Source organism: Cololabis saira, chromosome 17 (genome assembly GCF_033807715.1).
Source record: "Cololabis saira isolate AMF1-May2022 chromosome 17, fColSai1.1, whole genome shotgun sequence".
In the NCBI taxonomy this organism is placed as follows: domain Eukaryota; kingdom Metazoa; phylum Chordata; class Actinopteri; order Beloniformes; family Belonidae; genus Cololabis; species Cololabis saira.
Window position 1 is genome coordinate 3,674,678 of NC_084603.1, and position 19,777 is coordinate 3,694,454.

Below are 19,777 nucleotides of genomic sequence, written 5' to 3' on the forward strand. Positions count from 1 at the left end.
GAAAGAAAGGTCGACCTTTGGAAAATTTGGTTTTATGTATGTGGAATTTTGCAATTAGAATAATCAGATTAATTAAGTGTTGCATTTTCCTATCTTTATTATTATAGTATAACAGTATATCTTTGACATTTAAATTAATTGGTATGTTGGAATGTGATGAGATGTAAGCTTCAATTTTTTTCCAAAAAATCTGGGAAAAATTACATTCAAAGAAAAGGTGCCTAATCGTTTCCACTTCAGCATTACAAAATACACAATTGGCATCAATATTGACAAATTTTGACTGTTTGAACATTCCTTGTGCTCCTCCCTCCCTCATTTGACGACTCAACAGGTGAGTTCCACAGGATGATAGATGCTTATGTGTTTCTTTTAGACACCTACTAACACAGTCATGGACTACATTCCCCTGGAGTTCTACTTCCCCACGACAGACTCGGGCTGACCTATGGAAATGTTTGCAGATGTCTTGCTTTTCTTTCAGTGGGGACATGCACTGGACATGCCCTAGAAACTGCGGATGAACGCTCCAGGGCAGCCTGAAGATCTTTATGATGCCCGTAGTCACAATCGAGGCCGACATTCTTAACTTCCTCTTCACTCGTGAGGCATTTTTATGTCAGTATGCTTCCAGCGCTTGGGACTTTAGAGATAGTAGCCGTAAAACCATCATTCACTGGTTAATTTAGGTCATGTGAAAACTGATAATGGGATCACGCTTGGCTCTTTTCTTTTGGCCCTTGTAATTGAAAGTAAATTAAAAAAGCTGTGGAATGTTATGGAATAATCTTTACTTACAAGTTTGAAATAGCTCATTTATTACTTTATCAGTTCTGAAGCAGCATGACTCCAGACTCTTGTTGTACTTACCCGTTTTGTGAAGGAAAACACTCCACCTACAATCCTAACATCTCATTAGTAACCCGTCCTTTTTCTTAATAGCCAACAAAGCTTCTGCAAATAAACTCTTTATACATGAGAAAATAGATGAGTCACATTGATTCATTCAAGACAAAATGGTGTTGAATTTGGGAATAAAAAGGGCAGCTTGTTCACATATAACTAGTAGGGTTGCCACCTTTCAGAAATAGAAATAAGCGACGCCCTGATTTCAGCAGCGCAGGAGCCAAAAACAAAAGCCCCAAAACTTCTAAACTGAATAAAAATGTGTTTATTTTATATGAAAAAACTAAATGCTTTGATTTAAAGTTTAAAGTGCTTTAATAGCATTGAACTTGCATGACTGTACAGACAGACAACCATATAGCAACTGAAATATCCTCCTATGCGGTGTACGTCCACATCAGCCCAGATGTATAATATAGCTACAGGTGAAGAATATGGTGTAAAAGTTAATTTATTTCAATAATTCAACTAGAATATGGTGTAAAAGTTAATTTATTTCAATAATTCAACTAGAATATGGTGTAAAAGTTCATTTATTTCAATAATTCAACTAGAATATGGTGTAAAAGTTAATTTATTTCAATAATTCAACTAGAATATGGTGTAAAAGTTAATTTATTTCAATAATTCAACTAGAATATGGTGTAAAAGTTAATTTATTTCAATAATTCAACTAGAATATGGTGTAAAAGTTCATTTATTTCAATAATTCAACTAGAATATGGTGTAAAAGTTAATTTATTTCAATAATTCAACTAGAATATGGTGTAAAAGTTCATTTATTTCAATAATTCAACTAGAATATGGTGTAAAAGTTAATTTATTTCAATAATTCAACTAGAATATGGTGTAAAAGTTAACTTATTTCAATAATTCAACTAGAATATGGTGTAAAAGTTAACTTATTTCAATAATTCAACTAGAATATGGTGTAAAAGTTAACTTATTTCAATAATTCAACTAGAATTTGGTGTAAAAGTTAATTTATTTCAATAATTCAACTAGAATATGGTGTAAAAGTTAATGAAAATACGGTACAAATCGTGTCCCGTATTAGTTCAATACGGCACGCAACATTTTTTTCTCAAATAAAGGACAATTCTGTATTTTACGGGACGGGTGGCAACCCTAATAACTAGTCACCAAACGTTTCAGTGAAAATTCATCTTTATTGATACCATACATGAATTATCAATGACAGAAACCTGGCAAAAAATATAGATATAAAACCACCCCTATGATGAGGTGCTACAAGAACCAGCTACAAGTGAATTGCCATTTCTCTGCCCTTTACACACCCTTATATTTTCTTAATTACAGGTATTACAACTTAGAAAACACTGGGTGCTGATAAGTTGTCCCTGGATTCAGTTCTGTGTCCGCCTGCTTAACTGGTACGCCACAAAAGTTAACTACGAGGTGCCGGAGACGATGAAGGAGGGGTTTTATTTTTTAAAACAATGGCTTGCAGCTCAGTGTGGCTATACAGACGGCATTTCTGCCAGATAAAATGATGGAGGAATTTCTGACAGGCTGCTCAGTCTGTTGCTCCGTGAGACCCCTGCTGGGAGGATCTGCAAATTACCATCCACCAGCCGACTCCTTTCACGCACGTACCTGCCCAGGACACTGGTCAGCATCGCTATACTCTGCCATTCATTTCATATCTCAATATATTTCTAATCACATACAGATTTTAGATGTATTAAAAATATGTTAAATAGTCTCAAAACAAACCCACAATGACATAAAACATAGTAATTTTAATAAATGTTCAATGCCGGTTGCACCATTGTGGCACATTTCTATTATCTGGAGGAGCTGGAGGCACAAATACAGACTTCTAATTAAGATTTTCACTAATTATGGTTCTTTACTGGTTTTCAAGCACCTGATGGAGCAGAACCCTACAGCTTTGAGACGTCTCCTGAATGAGACAGTAACAGAATGACCAGGGAGCTTTATTTCAAAACAAATCAGCTCTGATAGCATGAACTGACTCAGCAGCCCCACAAATTCCTCCGTATATTAACATGGGTATTTGTACAGGTGGGTCGGACCTCAACAGAGTTTCAGTACATAGAAAAATAAATACAGTTTGCTAAAATGAGGGGGGAATTATTTTAACAGTGATTGTACAATTAAGGAGAAAAAGAAAGAAAAAAAAAGGACATTAAAAAAAAGATGTTTTTCATCTCTTTACATTAGATTGAGTTACTCATAGTTTTAGGGAAGAATACATTGAATAACTTTTACAGAAATTACTACCTAAAAATATACAAGCACAGACACAAACATGGAGAGTAAAGCCAACAAATGATTCATCAAGAAAAACATAAAACAGCGCTGTGTAACTGTATAAGAATCTTTACATGGAGCTCCTTGGTCTGCAGCTTTTTTTTCTTGTTTTTTTTAAATTGTAATTAAAAACATTTCTTGGAAGCTTAAGTTAATACAAAAGTCTTTTTTTTTTTTCTTATTTTACAATCCTGTCAAAACTTGCTTTTAAAATATTTTTGAGTAGCAAATTTAAGAAGATCTCTGTTACTATATTCTCTGAAGAGATGACCGCAAGTTAAGAGATTTCAAGACGAAGCAAAACGGTTCTTCCATGATAAGACAACAGATGGATATTTAGTGGGGGAAACTGGTTTCCAGTGTACTGCTTTGGACTTGCATCAAAGCAGATGCAGCACAGTAGTAAAAACACTAGCCTTGTTCTCCCCAGCTTGTCTTAGCGGTGAAGTCAGTGAGCCCGATAACAGCGAGATGCCCGACACGGATGGATGACATGTTAAGCGGAGGCTTATATTAGTTATTACCATCACAATTAGAATGATCTAACAGCAATACTTACACATTAATATACTGCAAGTCTCAAGATGTTTTACACTTCTTACATTAGCAATAATAGAAAAGAAACAAAAAAATAACACACTGTCAACTCCATAAGAAAAATAGATTGCCGTTAATTGTGGAAAACAGTGCAAAGAATATTCTGGGGTGCTTTTGTTTGTCCGTCTATTTAAAAATAGTTTACAAAAAAAACAGAAAAAAGAGCACAAATCTAAAAGATAGAAAAAGAAAAGAAATGAAATAAAATAAAAACTTCTGTGGCATCTGGCCATCTGATCCAGACATGCTGCGTGCCACCTCTCTCCAGTACCTTAAATGTTTTATGCCGCAGATGTAGGTGACACTACGTGTTTGGGTGTATGCCAGAGTGTGTCTTTGTAGGGCTGTGGGGGTGTGTGAGAGAGAGACAGAGAGAGACAGAGAGAGAGAGAGAGAGAGTGTGTTTAACATTTAGCGTAGTGGTTCTCAACTCCGGTCCTCAAGCTCCGGCACTGTACAGGTTTTTGTTCCAACCAGGTCCTACAAAAACAAATAATTAAGTTTTTAAAACGTTGAATTTTAATACTAAAAGTGCACACAGATTTCTGCAGCCTGCAAAAAAAACAAAAAAGGGGGGGAATAAAATGAAAAGAAATTATGGAAAAGTTAAATAAATGCATTTTCTTCCCCCCACGACAAGAGCACAACAGGAACAACGAAGTGCGTTGTCAAGGAAAACGCATCACGGAGACCCGAGGTTGGAACAAGAACCCACTGGCATGGTCATTATGGCGAGCACTCAAACGGGTCATGTCGTCTTTGGCTCAAACGTTGTGGTGAGCAGTGATCGTCTGGGGGGGGAGAGCTGGGGGCAAACACACAGCCACCTCACCTTTAGGAGGAATGACGAGAGCCAAAGCAAAAAAGGGCAGAGGCCGAGCACCACTTATAATGTGCAGGAGTCACATTCAGTAACTGTCCGGCATTTTACAGGAATACGCTCCATCTGTCCTTCCGCTATCATGTCTTTCTCTGATTATTCTGCTTTCACAGTAACAGAACAAATTAAGAAGGCAAAAAAAAGAAAAAGAAATGATTGAACCCGAGCCCTTCCCGACTCCTCCTGCTAGCGCGCCGACTCGGGCCGATCCCAGTGGGGGTTTAAAGGGAAAGTTCGGTTTTTTACAACCTGGACCTTATTTATGACATTTTTTTATGGTTGTATACTCACCCAGAAAAGTTTGGTGTGATTTGGAGTCCTTCGGAAGATATTAGGTTTTTTGCGAGCCGCTTCTCCGTGTAATGGAGCGCATGAGGGCATAGACGGACGCAGACGATGCAGCGTCTAAATAACACATGATTGCCACGAAACTCGTTCATTTCTTTTATGAATCACTAGATCTGCTTCCAGGACCTGTTGTAACATTGTGGCGCGGTCTGTGTATTAAATAAATAATAAATTTCCGTTTGTAAACAAGACCTCTGAACTCATGACGTCATCTCTGTGCGCGCACTCTGTCCTCCGTTCCGTGAGCTCTTCAGCCGTATACTCTGGCTCAAAACGGTAAGGACGGCCATCATATTCAAAGTCGTCGTCCACAACCTCAGAATTTGACAAATATTCAGACATGTTTCAAATAACTAACAGTAAACTAACAGTAGCGTGAGGTTTCTGTACACGGAGCTGCTTCTGCGATGCGCGCACAGAGATGACGTCATGAGTTCAGAGGTCTTGTTTACAAACGGAAATTTATTATTTATTTAATACACAGGCCGCGCCACAATGTTACAACAGGTCCTGGAAGCAGATCTAGTGATTCATAAAAGAAATGAACGAGTTTCGTGGCAATCATGTGTTATTTAGACGCTGCATCGTCTGCGTCCGTCTATGTCCTCATGCGCTCCATTACACGGAGAAGCGGCTCGCAAAAAACCTCCTAATATCTTCCGAAGGACTCCAAATCACACCAAACTTTTCTGGGTGAGTATACAACCATAAAAAATGTCATAAATAAGGTCCAGGTTGTAAAAAACCGAACTTTCCCTTTAAGTTTTGAAAAAGCATGTTGCTGGGACCTCAGAGCTCTACTGGGATGACTGGGAGTTGTCATTCTTGCTTTCCTGACTGGAGGGAGCCTTGTTGTTCCAGGGTGAGTGTGCCCCCAGTGCCGGGGAACTGTTGAAATTGTCCTCATCCTCCAGGCCATTTGCCACATCGTACTGCGTGTTCTCCAGCCGAGTTATGAGACGCTCGTCTTCGTCACCAAACTCCCCTCCCATCAGTGTGGGCTCTCCTACCATCATCACATCCTAAAGGGGACAGCAAGGGCCGGTACATATTATCCCCAAGATACAGGGGGGTGCGCGCAATGTCTGACTACACAGACGATTTGTTAATGAAGCAGGGGCTTTTTCTTGGGGCATGTAGTCTAGGCCCAATCCAACTGGATTTGATTTCAAAATCAATCAAATCATTATAACTACATTATAACTGCTACAAGCCAAATTCTGGGGAGAATGGGGCCCCAAGTATTGAAATACTGAGGTATTGCTATAATCTAATGCTGAACCCAATCACAACAGGACTACGGGTTGTCTGGGCATCTACTGACAGTTTAGTCTGTGTGTCCCTGGCTCTCTGGCCCCGGTGGAAGAGCCAGGGTGAGGGGTACTCCCCACTGGCCAGCAGTGGGCATCCCTGTTCCTTGAGTGCTGCATCACAGGGGTTTTTCATTCCACCTCGGGTCTCATTCAGTCAAAAAAAAAGCAACCAAGTGAAGCAGGACAGCGGTGCTGCGTGAATCATGCGCTCTGATCGACTCGCTGGTAAATAAGCCCAAGTTAGAACAGAAAATCCAACTGTCCCAATGGAAATCAGAGCAAGGTAAACCCCATCCCAGGTAGCCATGGTATATTAAAACACTATTTAGAGACAGAGGACATGTGTACCTCTTTTATAAACACTCATTTAACCTGTGGCCCCAGAGGACCAGGGACTGCCCATCACTGGTGAGGGGTCTACTAACATAAAACCACAAAAATTAACCCATACCCCCTAAACCCTGGCAAAAAAAACCCTCACCCTGCCTCCAGAAACTCCCTTAAACTAGGAATGGGCGATATTTTACCGTTCACGATAAACCGTCAAAAAAATTCCCCACGGTAAGAATTTGTATCTCACGGTAAAAATGATAAATTGAGGAAATGAGCCTGAAAGAAAGAAAGAAAGAAGAAAGAAATGAGCATGAAAGAAAGAAAGAAAGAAAGAAATGAGCCTGAAAGAAAGAAAGAAAGACATGAGCCTGAAAGAAAGAAGAAAGAAATGAGCATGAAAGAAAGAAGAAAGAAATGAGCATGAAAGAAAGAAAGAAAGAAATGAGCCTGAAAGAAAGAAGAAAGAAATGAGCATGAAAGAAAGAAAGAAAGAAATGAGCATGAAAGAAAGAAAGAAAGAAAGAAATGAGCATGAAAGAAAGAAAGAAAGAAAGAAATGAGCATGAAAGAAAGAAAGAAATGAGCATGAAAGAAAGAAAGAAAGAAATGAGCATGAAAGAAAGAAGAAAGAAATGAGCCTGAAATAAAGAAATGAACATGAAAGAAAGAAAGAAAGAAATGAGCCTGAAAGAAAGAAGAAAGAAATGAGCATGAAAGAAAGAAGAAAGAAATGAGCATGAAAGAAAGAAGAAAGAAATGAGCATGAAAGAAAGAAATGAGCCTGAAAGAAAGAAAGAAATGAGCATGAAAGAAAGAAATGAGCATGAAAGAAAGAAAGAAAGAAAGAAAGAAAGAAAGAAAGAAAGAAAGAAAGAAAGAAAGAAAGAAAGAAAGAAAGAAAGAAAGAAAGAAAGAAAGAAAGAAAGAAAGAAAGAAAGAAAGAAAGAAAGAAAGAAAGGAGCATGAAAGAAAGAAAGAAAGAAAGAAAGAAAGAAATGAGCATGAAAGAAAGAAAGAAAGAAAGCAAGAAAGAAAGAAAGAAATGAGCCTGAAAGAAAGAAAGAAAGAAAGAAAGAAAGAAAGAAAGAAAGAAAGAAAGAAAGAAAGAAAGAAAGAAAGAAAGAAAGAAAGAAAGAAAGAAAGAAAGAAAGAAAGAAAGAAAGAAATGAGCCTGAAAGAAAGAAATATTCCCGTTGATGACACTTTTTGTATTGGTATTTTTTTTTATCGTTATTGGGTTAAATGCCAGAAATTATCGTGATACATTTTTTTGTCCATACCGCCCATCCCTACCTTAAACCCTCTACATCTTGATCTCATATTACAACCAACTTAATACACCAACAGCCCCAGCTCCCACCCACTAAGTCAACAAATAACTTTCTAACCTCCTTTCCCTTTTTTCCAACCCCCCCATTTTAAAAAAGTTCCATTGCTTTACTCAGTACTCATGTACTAACAGGGGGAGGTAGGTGTAATGCGTACAGGTACCTGGTTGGAAAGTGAAAAGCTGTTGCCTGGACTCTTCTTTTTGCTGTTGCTGTTGTTGTTGTTGCCTCCACCGGAGCTCACGGTGCTCCCGCCAGACACCTTCCTTTTCCGTCGCTTATTTGGAGCTTGTCTGGCCGGCTCAGCTACAAAGAGAAAGATGATATGTTTAGAAATCAAGTATTTCGTTCTGAGGTTTCAAGGTCATCTGCAGATAAGAAACGATCATGCAAGTGCAGCTATTTTAGTTTGTGGCTACAACAGAAGGCCGACTCTGCAACGTAAGCCATCTCAAGGTTACCTGGAGGTGCCACCATCCTTTGCCACTTTTGGAAAAGGCAAGTCTTCAGACAGTCTCTGGGGCTTAAACTGTACGTCTTATGCCTGGACATCAACTCTTGCATTGGCTCCAGTATCACACATAGCTGAAGAGAAAGTGAGGAACAACAGGAATGTATGTCAGCTTGTTTGATGCGTGGTAAGGCTGGGCGATATGGACCAAAAGTCATATCTCGATATTTTCTAGCTGAATGGCGATACTCAATATATATCTTGATATTTTTTCTGTGCCATAATTGGGGTTTCCCCAAAGCATTATAGCATAGCATCTCTGTTAGCATCTCTGTTAGCATCTCTGTTAGCTTCATTTTTTCTGAGGCAAACCCTTAAAAAAACAGTCAGTTTTAATACAAAGCCTCGTGCCAAATGTCACACAGGTTCCTTTATTAACAGAGGTCTGCACAATATCAAAATCCTGCATATATAGAATAAAAATGCTTCTTGAATAAAATAAAACAAATATCCCTTTCCTGCATAACAATTAAATTAAAATACACTGTGCAATTAATACAATGTAGACAGTAACAGGCAGACTTTTCCACTGAGGTTGACAGGTGCAAATAACAAAACATTTGTGCAAATCTCAAATAAAACATTCAAGTCAATTGGTCACAAAATGAGCTATATCAAAATCATTAAAAAAGGTTTTTTTTTTGTTTTTTTTTAAATCGATATAAACGATATTGTCTCGTACCATATCGCGTTTGAAAATATATCTACCGTATTTTCTGGACTATAAGCCGCACCTGTATATAAGCCGCATCAGCTCTATTTTTAAAAAAATTATTAAAAAAAGATATACAAGCCGCATCCACTCTATTTAGAAAAAAAGATATGCAAGCCGCAGATATTTATGTTGTTAGATTAGATATTTACTACATGTACAGAAGGATTTTGAACTGTAAATGATGTACATGTTTGTACCTAAATAGATCCTTTCCTAACAGTGTCTTTTAACACAGCAGCAACTTTGCTGATTAAAACGGGACAGAACCAAGAGAAAATAACCGGTATTTATTCATCTATTTATCTGTTTGAAATCTGCTTCTACTTCTATCTGCTAAAGAAGAAGTAGGGTATTCTTCTTTGCATTTATTTTGTCTTAGTTTTTATTCTAATTCCGGTTAGCACTCCCCCTAGCAGTGGAAGAAAAATCCACAGAATAGCCGCACCTTTGTATAAGCCGCATGGTTCAAAACCTAGGAAAAAAGTAGCGGCTTATAGTCCAGAAAATACGGTATATATATTCAAATCTCAATATATCGCCCAGCCCTAATGTGTGGGTTGAGTTAATTCAGTCCAGCGTGATCAGGACGAGGATACTTACACGGAGGTAGTTGAGCGTTGAGTTGGAGAGTCCACATCTGGTGATATTTTTCGACAGCTGATCCAGCATCTGGGGATCCTGGATAATTGTGTTAAAAATACGATGAGTATCTCTGAACTCTTTGTAGCTTGGTTTAAAAGTCTGTGTGGGTAATTTTTCTGATACATACATGCATAGCCAAAATACTTCTTGGCAGGACTTCTCTGTGTTGCCTGATGCTGAAATGCCACGTCTTGATCCTCATCATGTCATCAAACATGAACTCCAGGTAGAGACGTCCCTCAACACACACCTAATCCCGTGCAGAAAGATCGGGGGTAAGAGGTTCATGTGGTGATAGTAAATGAAGTAAATTCATGGTAACTGGTGGAAACACTCATCAACTGTACCTGTGTGAACATGGGTTTGCCATTCTGGGTCACCATAGTGCACTGGTCACAGTCAAGTGACACGAAGTTACTATGGAAAGACTCTTTTGGATGCTTCAAAACATAAAACAGCTCAGTGGCACCTCCTTCAAAAATACTCCTAAAGTATCGAGGAATCAACGTCCTGCCAATGGCTGCAAACAAAATGACAAAATTCAATTAGCTTTCTCCACAAGGGTTTATACAGCAATCCTTATGTTAGATTTAATACCAATTTAATACCTTTTTCACTACCTTCAGATTTTTTTTTAAAAACTGTCACAACATTAAGTGTTAATACAGATTTTGACCTATAGAACACTATACAGAACAGATTTATAGACTCATTGATGTTGACCAGATGTTTCACATTTATTTCACTTTGTGAATGACAATAAAATAGACTGCTTAAAATGTAAAAGGTAAAAAATAATACCAATTAAAAAAAAAAATACCTTCAACAGTGAATTTAACACTTTTAATGGCCTTAAATTTGGCAATTTTCATTTATCACTTTTTAAAACCCCACGGAAACCCTGCTCCACAAAAGAAAAGGTTGGTGAGCAAATAACTACAAATAAGAAAATGGATGTCTGCAAGCACAAACTGAAAATGCATACAAGCAGATATACAGGACTGTCTCAGAAAATTAGAATATTGTGATGAAGTTCTTAATTTTCTGTAAAGCAATTTAAAAAAACAAAAATGTCATACATTCTGGATTCATTACAAATCAACTGAAATATTGCAAGCCTTTTATTATTTTAATATTGCTGATTATGGTTTACAGTTTAAGATTAAGATTCCCAGAATATTCTAATTTTTTTAGATAGGATATTTGAGTTTTCTTAAGCTGTAAGCCATGACCAGCAATATTAAAATAATAAAAGGCTTGCAATATTTCAGTTGATTTGTAATGAATCCAGAAAGTATGACGTTTTTGTTTTTGTAATTGCATCACAGAAATTCACAATATTCTAATTTTCTGAGACAGTCCTGTATATATTTATCTATCGTCCTCCTTACTGTATCGTTTGGGACCATCTTCCAGACAGAAAGTGATGGTGAGCATGGCGTCATCTTCAAAAAACTCTGTAGTAAACGCATCCCACCAAAGATTGTCACAGTCCTAAAAGAAGAGAAAAAATCTTACTCTCAGTTTTAACTATTTAAAATCAAGTAACATTACTTTGCTACAATGATTTATGTCCCTTGGAAGTGTGCATGTGTTGCTGCTGCAGTGAAAAAAACAACCACATCAGCAGATGACAGGATGAACTATGTGTATGAGGCATTTTGTATCAAACAATGATGGGCATAAAATTCTGTGCACTGTGTACAAAGGTTAGCGAGGATTTGTCTGTGTCATCCAAACCGACGGCTGCACAAAAAGCACGGCTTGTACGAGCTACTCTGTTGCGGGTTCAGGCATACAACAGTTGGCACTCCAATTACATTTCCACCAGGTTGACCAGATAATCCTATTAAAATGTAGATGTAAATTAAATCAGCGAGTTCTCTGGCTTCATTTCCTGCAAAATCCCAAGCATGTTTAGTTACATGTAAACAGCTGCTGGGGAAAATGTGGCAGCAGCAAATTACCATTGAATGTAGTGCCATTGATCACAGGGGCAACAAATCAGAAAAGAAAAGATGAATTGCTTGGTTTTGTATGTCAAGTTTTACACTGTGAATGAAGAAATTACACACCTCCGTCCAGTTCTGTAATCTTTTATTCAGCTCATATATCCGGTAATCTGTCTGGTTCCCATACGGTGTGGGTCTCCTGAAACAGAAAAGTAGGAGCTGGGGGTCAAAACCCCAGTAGCTCTCCACACCGTGCAAACAAATTGCACATGGCAAGGGCAAGATTATGGTCACATAAGCTAATTGCAAATTTTAGGCCTAAAATGTGAACATAAAAATAAAAAAATAAAAAAAAAGTTTAACTTTATGAATTACTTATTTTACAAAACTCCAACTACATGCTGCATAAGTGTTCTCACCCCATTCCAGGCTCCATGTATGAGGGTGGGTACATGGGTGTAGGCCTAGGAGGAGGGGAGAAAAATGAAAAAAAAAATATCCCAAAATAAGATTTTCCCCACAAACAGGCCGAGGAAACTTGCTTCTGGTTACCAAACACCTGTAATGTAAATCTCTACCGTGCAAGTCTCATGAAAATGTTTAAAACTAAAAGTTTGAAGCCAATTTATATACCGTATTTTCTGGACTATAAGCCGCACCTGTATATAAGCCGCACCCGCTCTATTTTAAAAAAAATTATAAAAAAAAAGATATATAAGCCACACCTGTATATAAGCCGCATCCTCTCTATTAAAAAAAAAAAAAAAAAAAAAGATATGCAAGCCGCAGATATTTATGTTGTTAGATTAGATATTTACTACATGTACAGAACGATTTTGAACTGTAAATGATGTACATGTTTGTACCTAAATAGATCCTTTCCTAACAGTGTCTTTTAACACGGCAGCAACTTTGCTGATTAAAACGGGACGGAACCAAGAGAAAATAACTGGTATTTATTTATCTATTTATCTGTTTGAAATCTGCTTCTACTTCTATCTGCTAAAGAAGAAGTAGTGTATTCTTCTTTGCAGTTATTTTGTCTTAGTTTTTATTCTAATTCCGGTTAGAGCGCCCCGAGCAGTGGAAGAAAAATCCACAGAATAGCTGCACCTTTGTATACCGGTAAGCTGCATGGTTCAAAACCTATGAAAAAAGTAGCGGCTTATAGTCCACAAAATACGGTATATTAGTCATTAAAGAAACATCCAAAAATAGGTATTGTATTCTTCAGTAAACATATGCACGTAGAGGCGACTAATTAAATGATCAAAACTTTGCAGCTTTAACTAAGCCTACATGGCATGCTGTCTTGACTGAAGTAACTCTAATGAGTGTCCTATTTTTAATATTGTTTCTTTTGACAGTACATCCGAGAACCTACCCCACATCTCTGTCCAGCATAGCGCCTGGGTGGAAGGGGGGAAAGCTGCCACCGTTGGGGGGCTCCTTGGGAGAGTACAGCTTGAATGACTTTGACGAACAGCCTGCACACAAGCCCAGAGCAAAGAGGGGGGGGCAGAGAATTAAGGAGATTTAGATTACTTTGGATTTATCTCATTCAAATCACAGCATCATCTAAGTAATCTAATGCTGGATGATTTTGTTGAGATTTGCTCAAATAGAAAGCACACTGCCAAAACAATTTCCTGCTGCTTTCATTACCTAATGCATGATCAATCTACTAAATGGACAAGAAAACAAATCATCAAAGGACAGCCAAAAAAAGGGGGGGGGGGGGGAAATGCTATATTTATTAGCCTGCAGACATCTGAGAAAAACAATCAGTGAAATGGGTGTACACGGGCAAAGATGGTCCTGCATGACGTCTATATACTCGTACCACTCACTTTACAGGCAACCCTCTGCTCTGCATACAGCCCCAAACATGCTCTCCTGCACAGTGTGTGTGTGTGTGTGTGTGTGTGTGTGTGTGTGTGTGTGTGTGTGTGCATGCATCTCCCCCTTCTACTTACCTCCTCTACCCATCCCCCCACTCCCTAGCCTGGCTGTTGTTAACCCTTGTTTGTCTAGACAACGTAGTCACATTCAAACCCTAAAGGATTCAGCAAAAAAAAAACAAAAAAAACATGACTAAAACACTTAATGTAATATTGTCAGACCAAAGGTATTTTATACCAAAGCAGAGGGAATATGGCTGAGATGAAAATCTGACCAACTAACCGAATCCCCCCCCCAACTAACCAAATAAACCAAAGGAATTTCATGTACGAGGTAGTGATGCAGTCATGATTTGCTAGAGATACTAGTGAGATTACATTATTTGTCCCTGTACTCGCTAGGGATGGGCGGTATGGACAAAAAAAAATGTACAGGGCTGTACGTTTACTTTTTTGAATGGTAGCACTGGTGCTAGCAAGTTAAAAATTTTAGTAGCACAAATAAAAATTTACTAGCACACCCGGGTGGACAGTTAGTAGGGGTGTAACGATACACTAATCTCACGATACGGTACGATACACGATATTGAGGTCACGATAACGATACGATATTATAGCAGTATTTTTTTAACAACCTTGAATGAGGAACATATGACTGGAAAAAATTGTCTTTTATTTGAAAGACACAAAATACAAAACAATACTGTGCGTTTGCCCTATTGTTACAGTTTGTAATGCTTTATAACTGTTTAAGTTTTAAAGAGAAAGCCAGGCCAACCTTTTTACACAAACTGAACTAAAAGTAAATGTCAGGTTTGCATTATGATCTTCAGTTTCATACAAGTACAAATATTTTGCCACAAACTGAATAATTTCTCTCATGTATGATTTGACTTTTTTCTTTTCCAGAAATTTAACCACTAAAATTAAATAAATAAATAAAAGTAAATAAATACATACAATTTTACATCATAAAAAAGATTGATTCATGCTCACCTTATAAGTGTAAGAGGAGATTTATTTTGGTTATTTTGGTAATTCAGGGTTCATTATTTTATAAATATATTCTTTATATTCTGATGTAAATGAGGGACTATAATTACACTAGTCAGTTTATCTGTAGTTGTTAATATGTTTTAGATTGGGCGGAGTGATACAGCACTAGCTCCTGTGTTGATGTTCTAAAATCCTACACTGTTGAGCGGACAGTAAAGTACTCTCAAACTCAGCAGAAGTTGTCCTCTGTTTATCCTACTCACGACCCGAAAAAGGTTTAATTTAATAAGGTAAGGCTTAACTCTACACCAGACTTAAAAGTTCAGAGCTCAAAACCCTGCTAGAGTCCCGTGATCGGGACCGCAAAAAGGTACTACTTTCTTCTGAGCGGAGTAAGATTTTGGTCCGCGTTTCGAGGCGCAGTCGGCGCGCGCGGTCGGATCATGGATGTATTAGTATTAATAGCCTTTCCACACGGCGCCCCGGCCGTATGGTCGCAAAAATACGGTATTTATATATGAAATGTCAGAATAGGTAATTTTTTTGACGATACCCCGGTTGAGAAAGGCTGATGTAGGTCAAGAGACATTCATAATGATTTTCAAACTTTTTTTAACATGACCCCAGCGCAACTCACTCGCACAAATGCGAGTGGATACATATTTCTCTTCGCACCGGATGATTTTTATTCGCAAATGCGATGAAAACTGTCGCACTGTACAGCCCTGATGTATCATGATAATTTCTGGCATTTAACCCAATAACGATAAAAAAAATACCAATACAAAAAGTGTCATCAACGGGAATATTTCTTTCTTTCAGGCTCATTTCTTTCTTTCTTTCTTTCATGCTCATTTCTTTCTTTCTTTCTTTTTTCTTTCTTTCATGCTCATTTCTTTCTTTCTTTCTTTCTTTCTTTCAGGCTCATTTCTTTCTTTCTTTCTTTCATGCTCATTTCTTTCTTTCTTTCTTTCTTTCTTTCAGACTCATTTCTTTCTTCTTTCTTTCTTTCAGACTCATTTCTTTCTTCTTTCTTTCTTTCAGGCTCATTTCTTTCTTCTTTCTTTCTTTCAGGCTCATTTCTTTCTTCTTTCTTTCTTTCAGGCTCATTTCTTTCTTTCTTTCTTTCAGGCTCATTTCTTTCTTTCTTTCAGGCTCATTTCTTTCTTTCTTTCAGGCTCATTTCTTTCTTTCTTTCAGGCTCATTTCTTTCTTTCTTTCTTTCATGCTCATTTCTTTCTTTCTTTCTTTCTTTCTTTCTTTCAGGCTCATTTCTTTCTTTCTTTCTTTCATGCTCATTTCTTTCTTTCTTTCTTTCTTTCAGACTCATTTCTTTCTTCCTTTCAGACTCATTTCTTTCTTCTTTCTTTCTTTCATGCTCATTTCTTTCTTTCTTTCTTTCTTTCTTTCATGCTCATTTCTTTCTTCTTTCTTTCTTTCTTTCTTTCTTTCTTTCTTTCAGGCTCATTTCTTTCTTTCTTTCTCTCTCTCTCTCTCTCTCTCTCTTTCTTTCTTTCTTTCTTTCTTTCTGGCTCATTTCCTCAATTTATCGTTTTTACCGTGAGATGACAAATTCTTACCGTGGGGAATTTTTTTGACGATTTATCGTGAACGGTAAAATATCGCCCATTCCTAGTACTCGCTCAATTAATATGCACTGCCTGTAAATCTGGTATTCCCAACAGACACCTGAGGGCAGCATAATCTCCATCTGACTTTAAAATATATACAGTACACTTTCTGCCTGTCAGCTGGCCAAATGAAAGCAGGGCTGCACCTAATTAAAGCCAGCAGGGGGAGAAACACTCCCCACACCAGGAATCACTAATGCAGGATGCATTTTCACAAACCTATCACTTTTGGCAAATTGATGTGGGGGTAACTCAACACATTGTGGTTTAAAAGAAAAACTACTAATAGAGCTAGAAAACAATTAAGTCCTTTGGAACCCAGTTTCTTAAACAAAAGCCACTCTAGCATTTCTTTTCAAACCTTTTCTTCAGCACACACAAGAGAGTCAGGGCAGGTCATCTTCTCCTCCCTAATTACTGTGAGGGTGAACATGCCCAGTGACAGCCAACAATGGGAGAGTTGCACCGGACCCCAACCACCTACATTACCAGTAATTAGTCCAGTCGAGGCTTACATGCAACAAATCCATTTGCCACCAATCATCTTATTCAACACATAACATGTTCATAGATATATAATGATATAATGTACATAAGGGAAATAATGTGCAATATCTTTCACTCACTGCAACGTGCAATTATGTAAATATCCATCTGTAAATATCCGTCTGTTATCTTTTTATATACTAGTATTTCTTATTATTTATCTTTCTTATTATTATTGTATATACCAGTTTACTGTTTATAGTGTGTTATTATTATTACTGTGTTATTATTTTTCTATTGATGCCTCTTGTTTTTGCACTATCCCCTTTGCTGCTGTAAACTGCAAATTTCCCCTCTGTGGGAATATTAAAGGTTTATCTTATCTTATCTTATCTCTTAATGCTTACTCTCAAATACAGGAATATATACATATTCTAATATGCATCAAATGCCAGCAAACTGTAAAACAAAGCCACACTTGGCACAGAAAAATGCACCTGTATTATTTCCACATCTCAAAACACCAATGTGTATCCTAAAAACAGGCCCAGTGACTAAAACTGTCTTAATAAACATGATCAGTGGAGCATCTGGTGTGCAACTCTTGACATGGTAAATAATACGAAAGTGAATAACCACAGGTTCTGTCTAAAAACCATTATGAAGTCTCATGTTGCATGCCGTTAGCTGTAAATAATGACAGGGTTTATACAGCAATCCTTATGTTAAATTTAATACCAATTTAATACCTTTTATTACCTTCAGATTTTTTTTAAAAACTGTCACAACATTAAGTGTTAATCACGAACCTTTTAACATTAATACAGATTTTGAACTATAGAACACAATACAGAACAGATTTATAGACGCATTGATGTTGACCAGATGTTTCACATTTATTTCACTTTGTGAATGACAATAAAATAGACTGATTAAAATGTAAAAGGTAAAAAATAATACCATTTAAAAAAAAAAAAAACCTCTGACAGTGAATTTAACACTTTTAATGGCCTTAAATTTGGCAATTTTCATTTATCACTTTTTAATACTTTTTAAAACCCCGCTGAAACCCTGAATGAGAGCTTGGTGCAGTTTTCGTCTCCCTAAAACTCCTCGTTGCAAACAATAGAGCTGCATCCTGCAGACCAGCTACGTGCAAATACTTCCCACAAACTTGCATCCTTGTTATTACTGTTACTGTTATTACTCCACGTGTAAGCATGCACAATTTGCATTTCAAAACGCACTAGACAGTTTACTTCCCCAGCCCTGAGCAGGGGTATTCAAATGAAAGATAAAAACTAGAGAAACCCCCACACACACACACATGCAGCAGCAGCAGGGCCGGTGTGATGAGCCGTCTGCAGAGGACGACCATTGCTAAGCTACGGGGCTAAACGACCATCCTATCCGCTTATCCGCCTCTCATATCAGCTGGCACTCGACCAGCGACCTCGGCGGTGCCCTGCTCAAGTGTCACGGCTGTGGGTGGAAGTTACCTGCAGGAGAAACGTTAGGAGGACCGCGGCTCGCTGCGGTGTTTGGAGCGGGCTAGCCTCGCCGCTAGGATGAAGGCAGCTCCAGCTCCCGACGTGGAGAATTATTCAACACAGAGATCCACAAGGAAAAAGGCGGTAAGCAGGCGAAAGTGAATATCTCCCGCTGATTCCCCCCAGTTCCGATTGGATTTGGATGTAATTCAGGTGTTTTTACGCAGCATTGGGTAAGAGGAGGCTGCTACTGATGCTGCTCTACTACCGACCCTTTGTTCCTGCAGCCGAGACTCGAACAAAGGCCCCGCCCCCTTTAGGCTCCGCCCCCACAGACCACGCCCCCCCGATGGGCCACGCCCCCTTTAGGCTCCTCCGCCCATCCCGATTCATGGGCCATACCTGTCAAAAGTCTCCCGTTTTGGCCGGGAAACTACCGTATTTTACCCCTCTTTCCCGCCGTCCTCCCGTATTAGTATTTTCGCGTAAATTTCCCGTTTTATATTATAATAATTTTTAAACCGCAAACCGAATTGTCACTAAGCTCCGGAGAACTGCTGGCCGCTGTAGCCTGGTTGGCAGTTCTCGCGAGGTTAGTGGCGACAACGTGAACAAACCATGGAACAAACTCGGAAAAACAAATCAGATAAAAAAATTAAAAAATTATTAACCAATATATCAAAGTATCTTTTATTTTAAGTATCTTTCTGAAATGTCGATGCTATTTGCTTTAAAATGTCTTACTTTCCTGCTGTATTCTATGCCCTTATTTTTAACAGCTTGTGCTTTTATTATTTTACTTCTTTTCTTATCATCTTATTCTTAATTTTTTCAATCTTATTTGTTATTTACTGTCTAATTATGTCTTGCCGCTTTTAATGTCAATGTAAAGCACTTTGAATTACTTTGTGTTGAATTGTGCTATATAAATACATTTCCCTTGCCTTGCCTTGCCTTACTGTTTCTTTGTTATTAATTTTAATTGTCTACCTTATTTTTCGTGTATATGTCCCTTGTTCATGATACCTCCCAAAATGTTCTATTTTCTTATATTGTATTTCCTCTACTAGCAGCTTGTATAAAATCTGTTTTTCTTGTTTATAAATTGTGTTCAATACAAAAAAAAAATCAGAGATGGATGGATGTAACCAGAGAGAAGACACTTCTGCCCAAAAAGCGAAGACTTCGTGTAAATATCTCTAAACATGGGAAACAGAATTTACTTTCCTAAAGAGGAGCAGGATGGGGTGATTTTAGTGTCTCACGGGGGAAGGACCGATTTCCGTCAGTGAATACCAGAGAGCCACATGAGTGAAAATGACAAATAAAAATTAAATGTAAATGTTTCACTTGAAGACAATCAATGTGTATATAAACTGAAAATATTTAAAATAAATAAATGTGTTTTAATTCCCTTTGTGTTTTCATTTAGGCTCCATTATAGGAATTA

At 37.8% G+C, this 19,777-nt stretch overlaps 1 protein-coding gene across 4 annotated transcripts in view; it reads right to left on the reverse strand.

Moving 5' to 3' along the window:
* Positions 1-2,055: 2,055 nt before the first annotated feature.
* ldb1a (LIM domain binding 1a) overlaps positions 2,056-19,777 on the reverse strand; it is a 36,341-nt gene continuing 18,619 nt past the window's right edge. For 2 of the 4 annotated variants that reach the window (XM_061746234.1, XM_061746235.1), the window contains 10 exons: positions 13,208-13,310; positions 12,243-12,287; positions 11,947-12,022; positions 11,263-11,365; positions 10,219-10,391; positions 9,999-10,121; positions 9,830-9,907; positions 8,465-8,588; positions 8,167-8,309; positions 2,056-4,281 (listed from right to left, as the gene is read on the reverse strand). In XM_061746234.1, coding sequence (XP_061602218.1) covers positions 4,228-4,281; positions 8,167-8,309; positions 8,465-8,588; positions 9,830-9,907; positions 9,999-10,121; positions 10,219-10,391; positions 11,263-11,365; positions 11,947-12,022; positions 12,243-12,287; positions 13,208-13,310 — 1,022 coding nt within the window. In that variant the 3' untranslated portion in view covers positions 2,056-4,227. Of the gene's footprint in view, positions 4,282-5,791; positions 6,052-8,160; positions 8,310-8,464; positions 8,589-9,829; positions 9,908-9,998; positions 10,122-10,218; positions 10,392-11,262; positions 11,366-11,946; positions 12,023-12,242; positions 12,288-13,207; positions 13,311-19,777 lie in introns of those variants that run through there. The other 2 variants (XM_061746237.1, XM_061746236.1) reach the window with 2 other exon arrangements.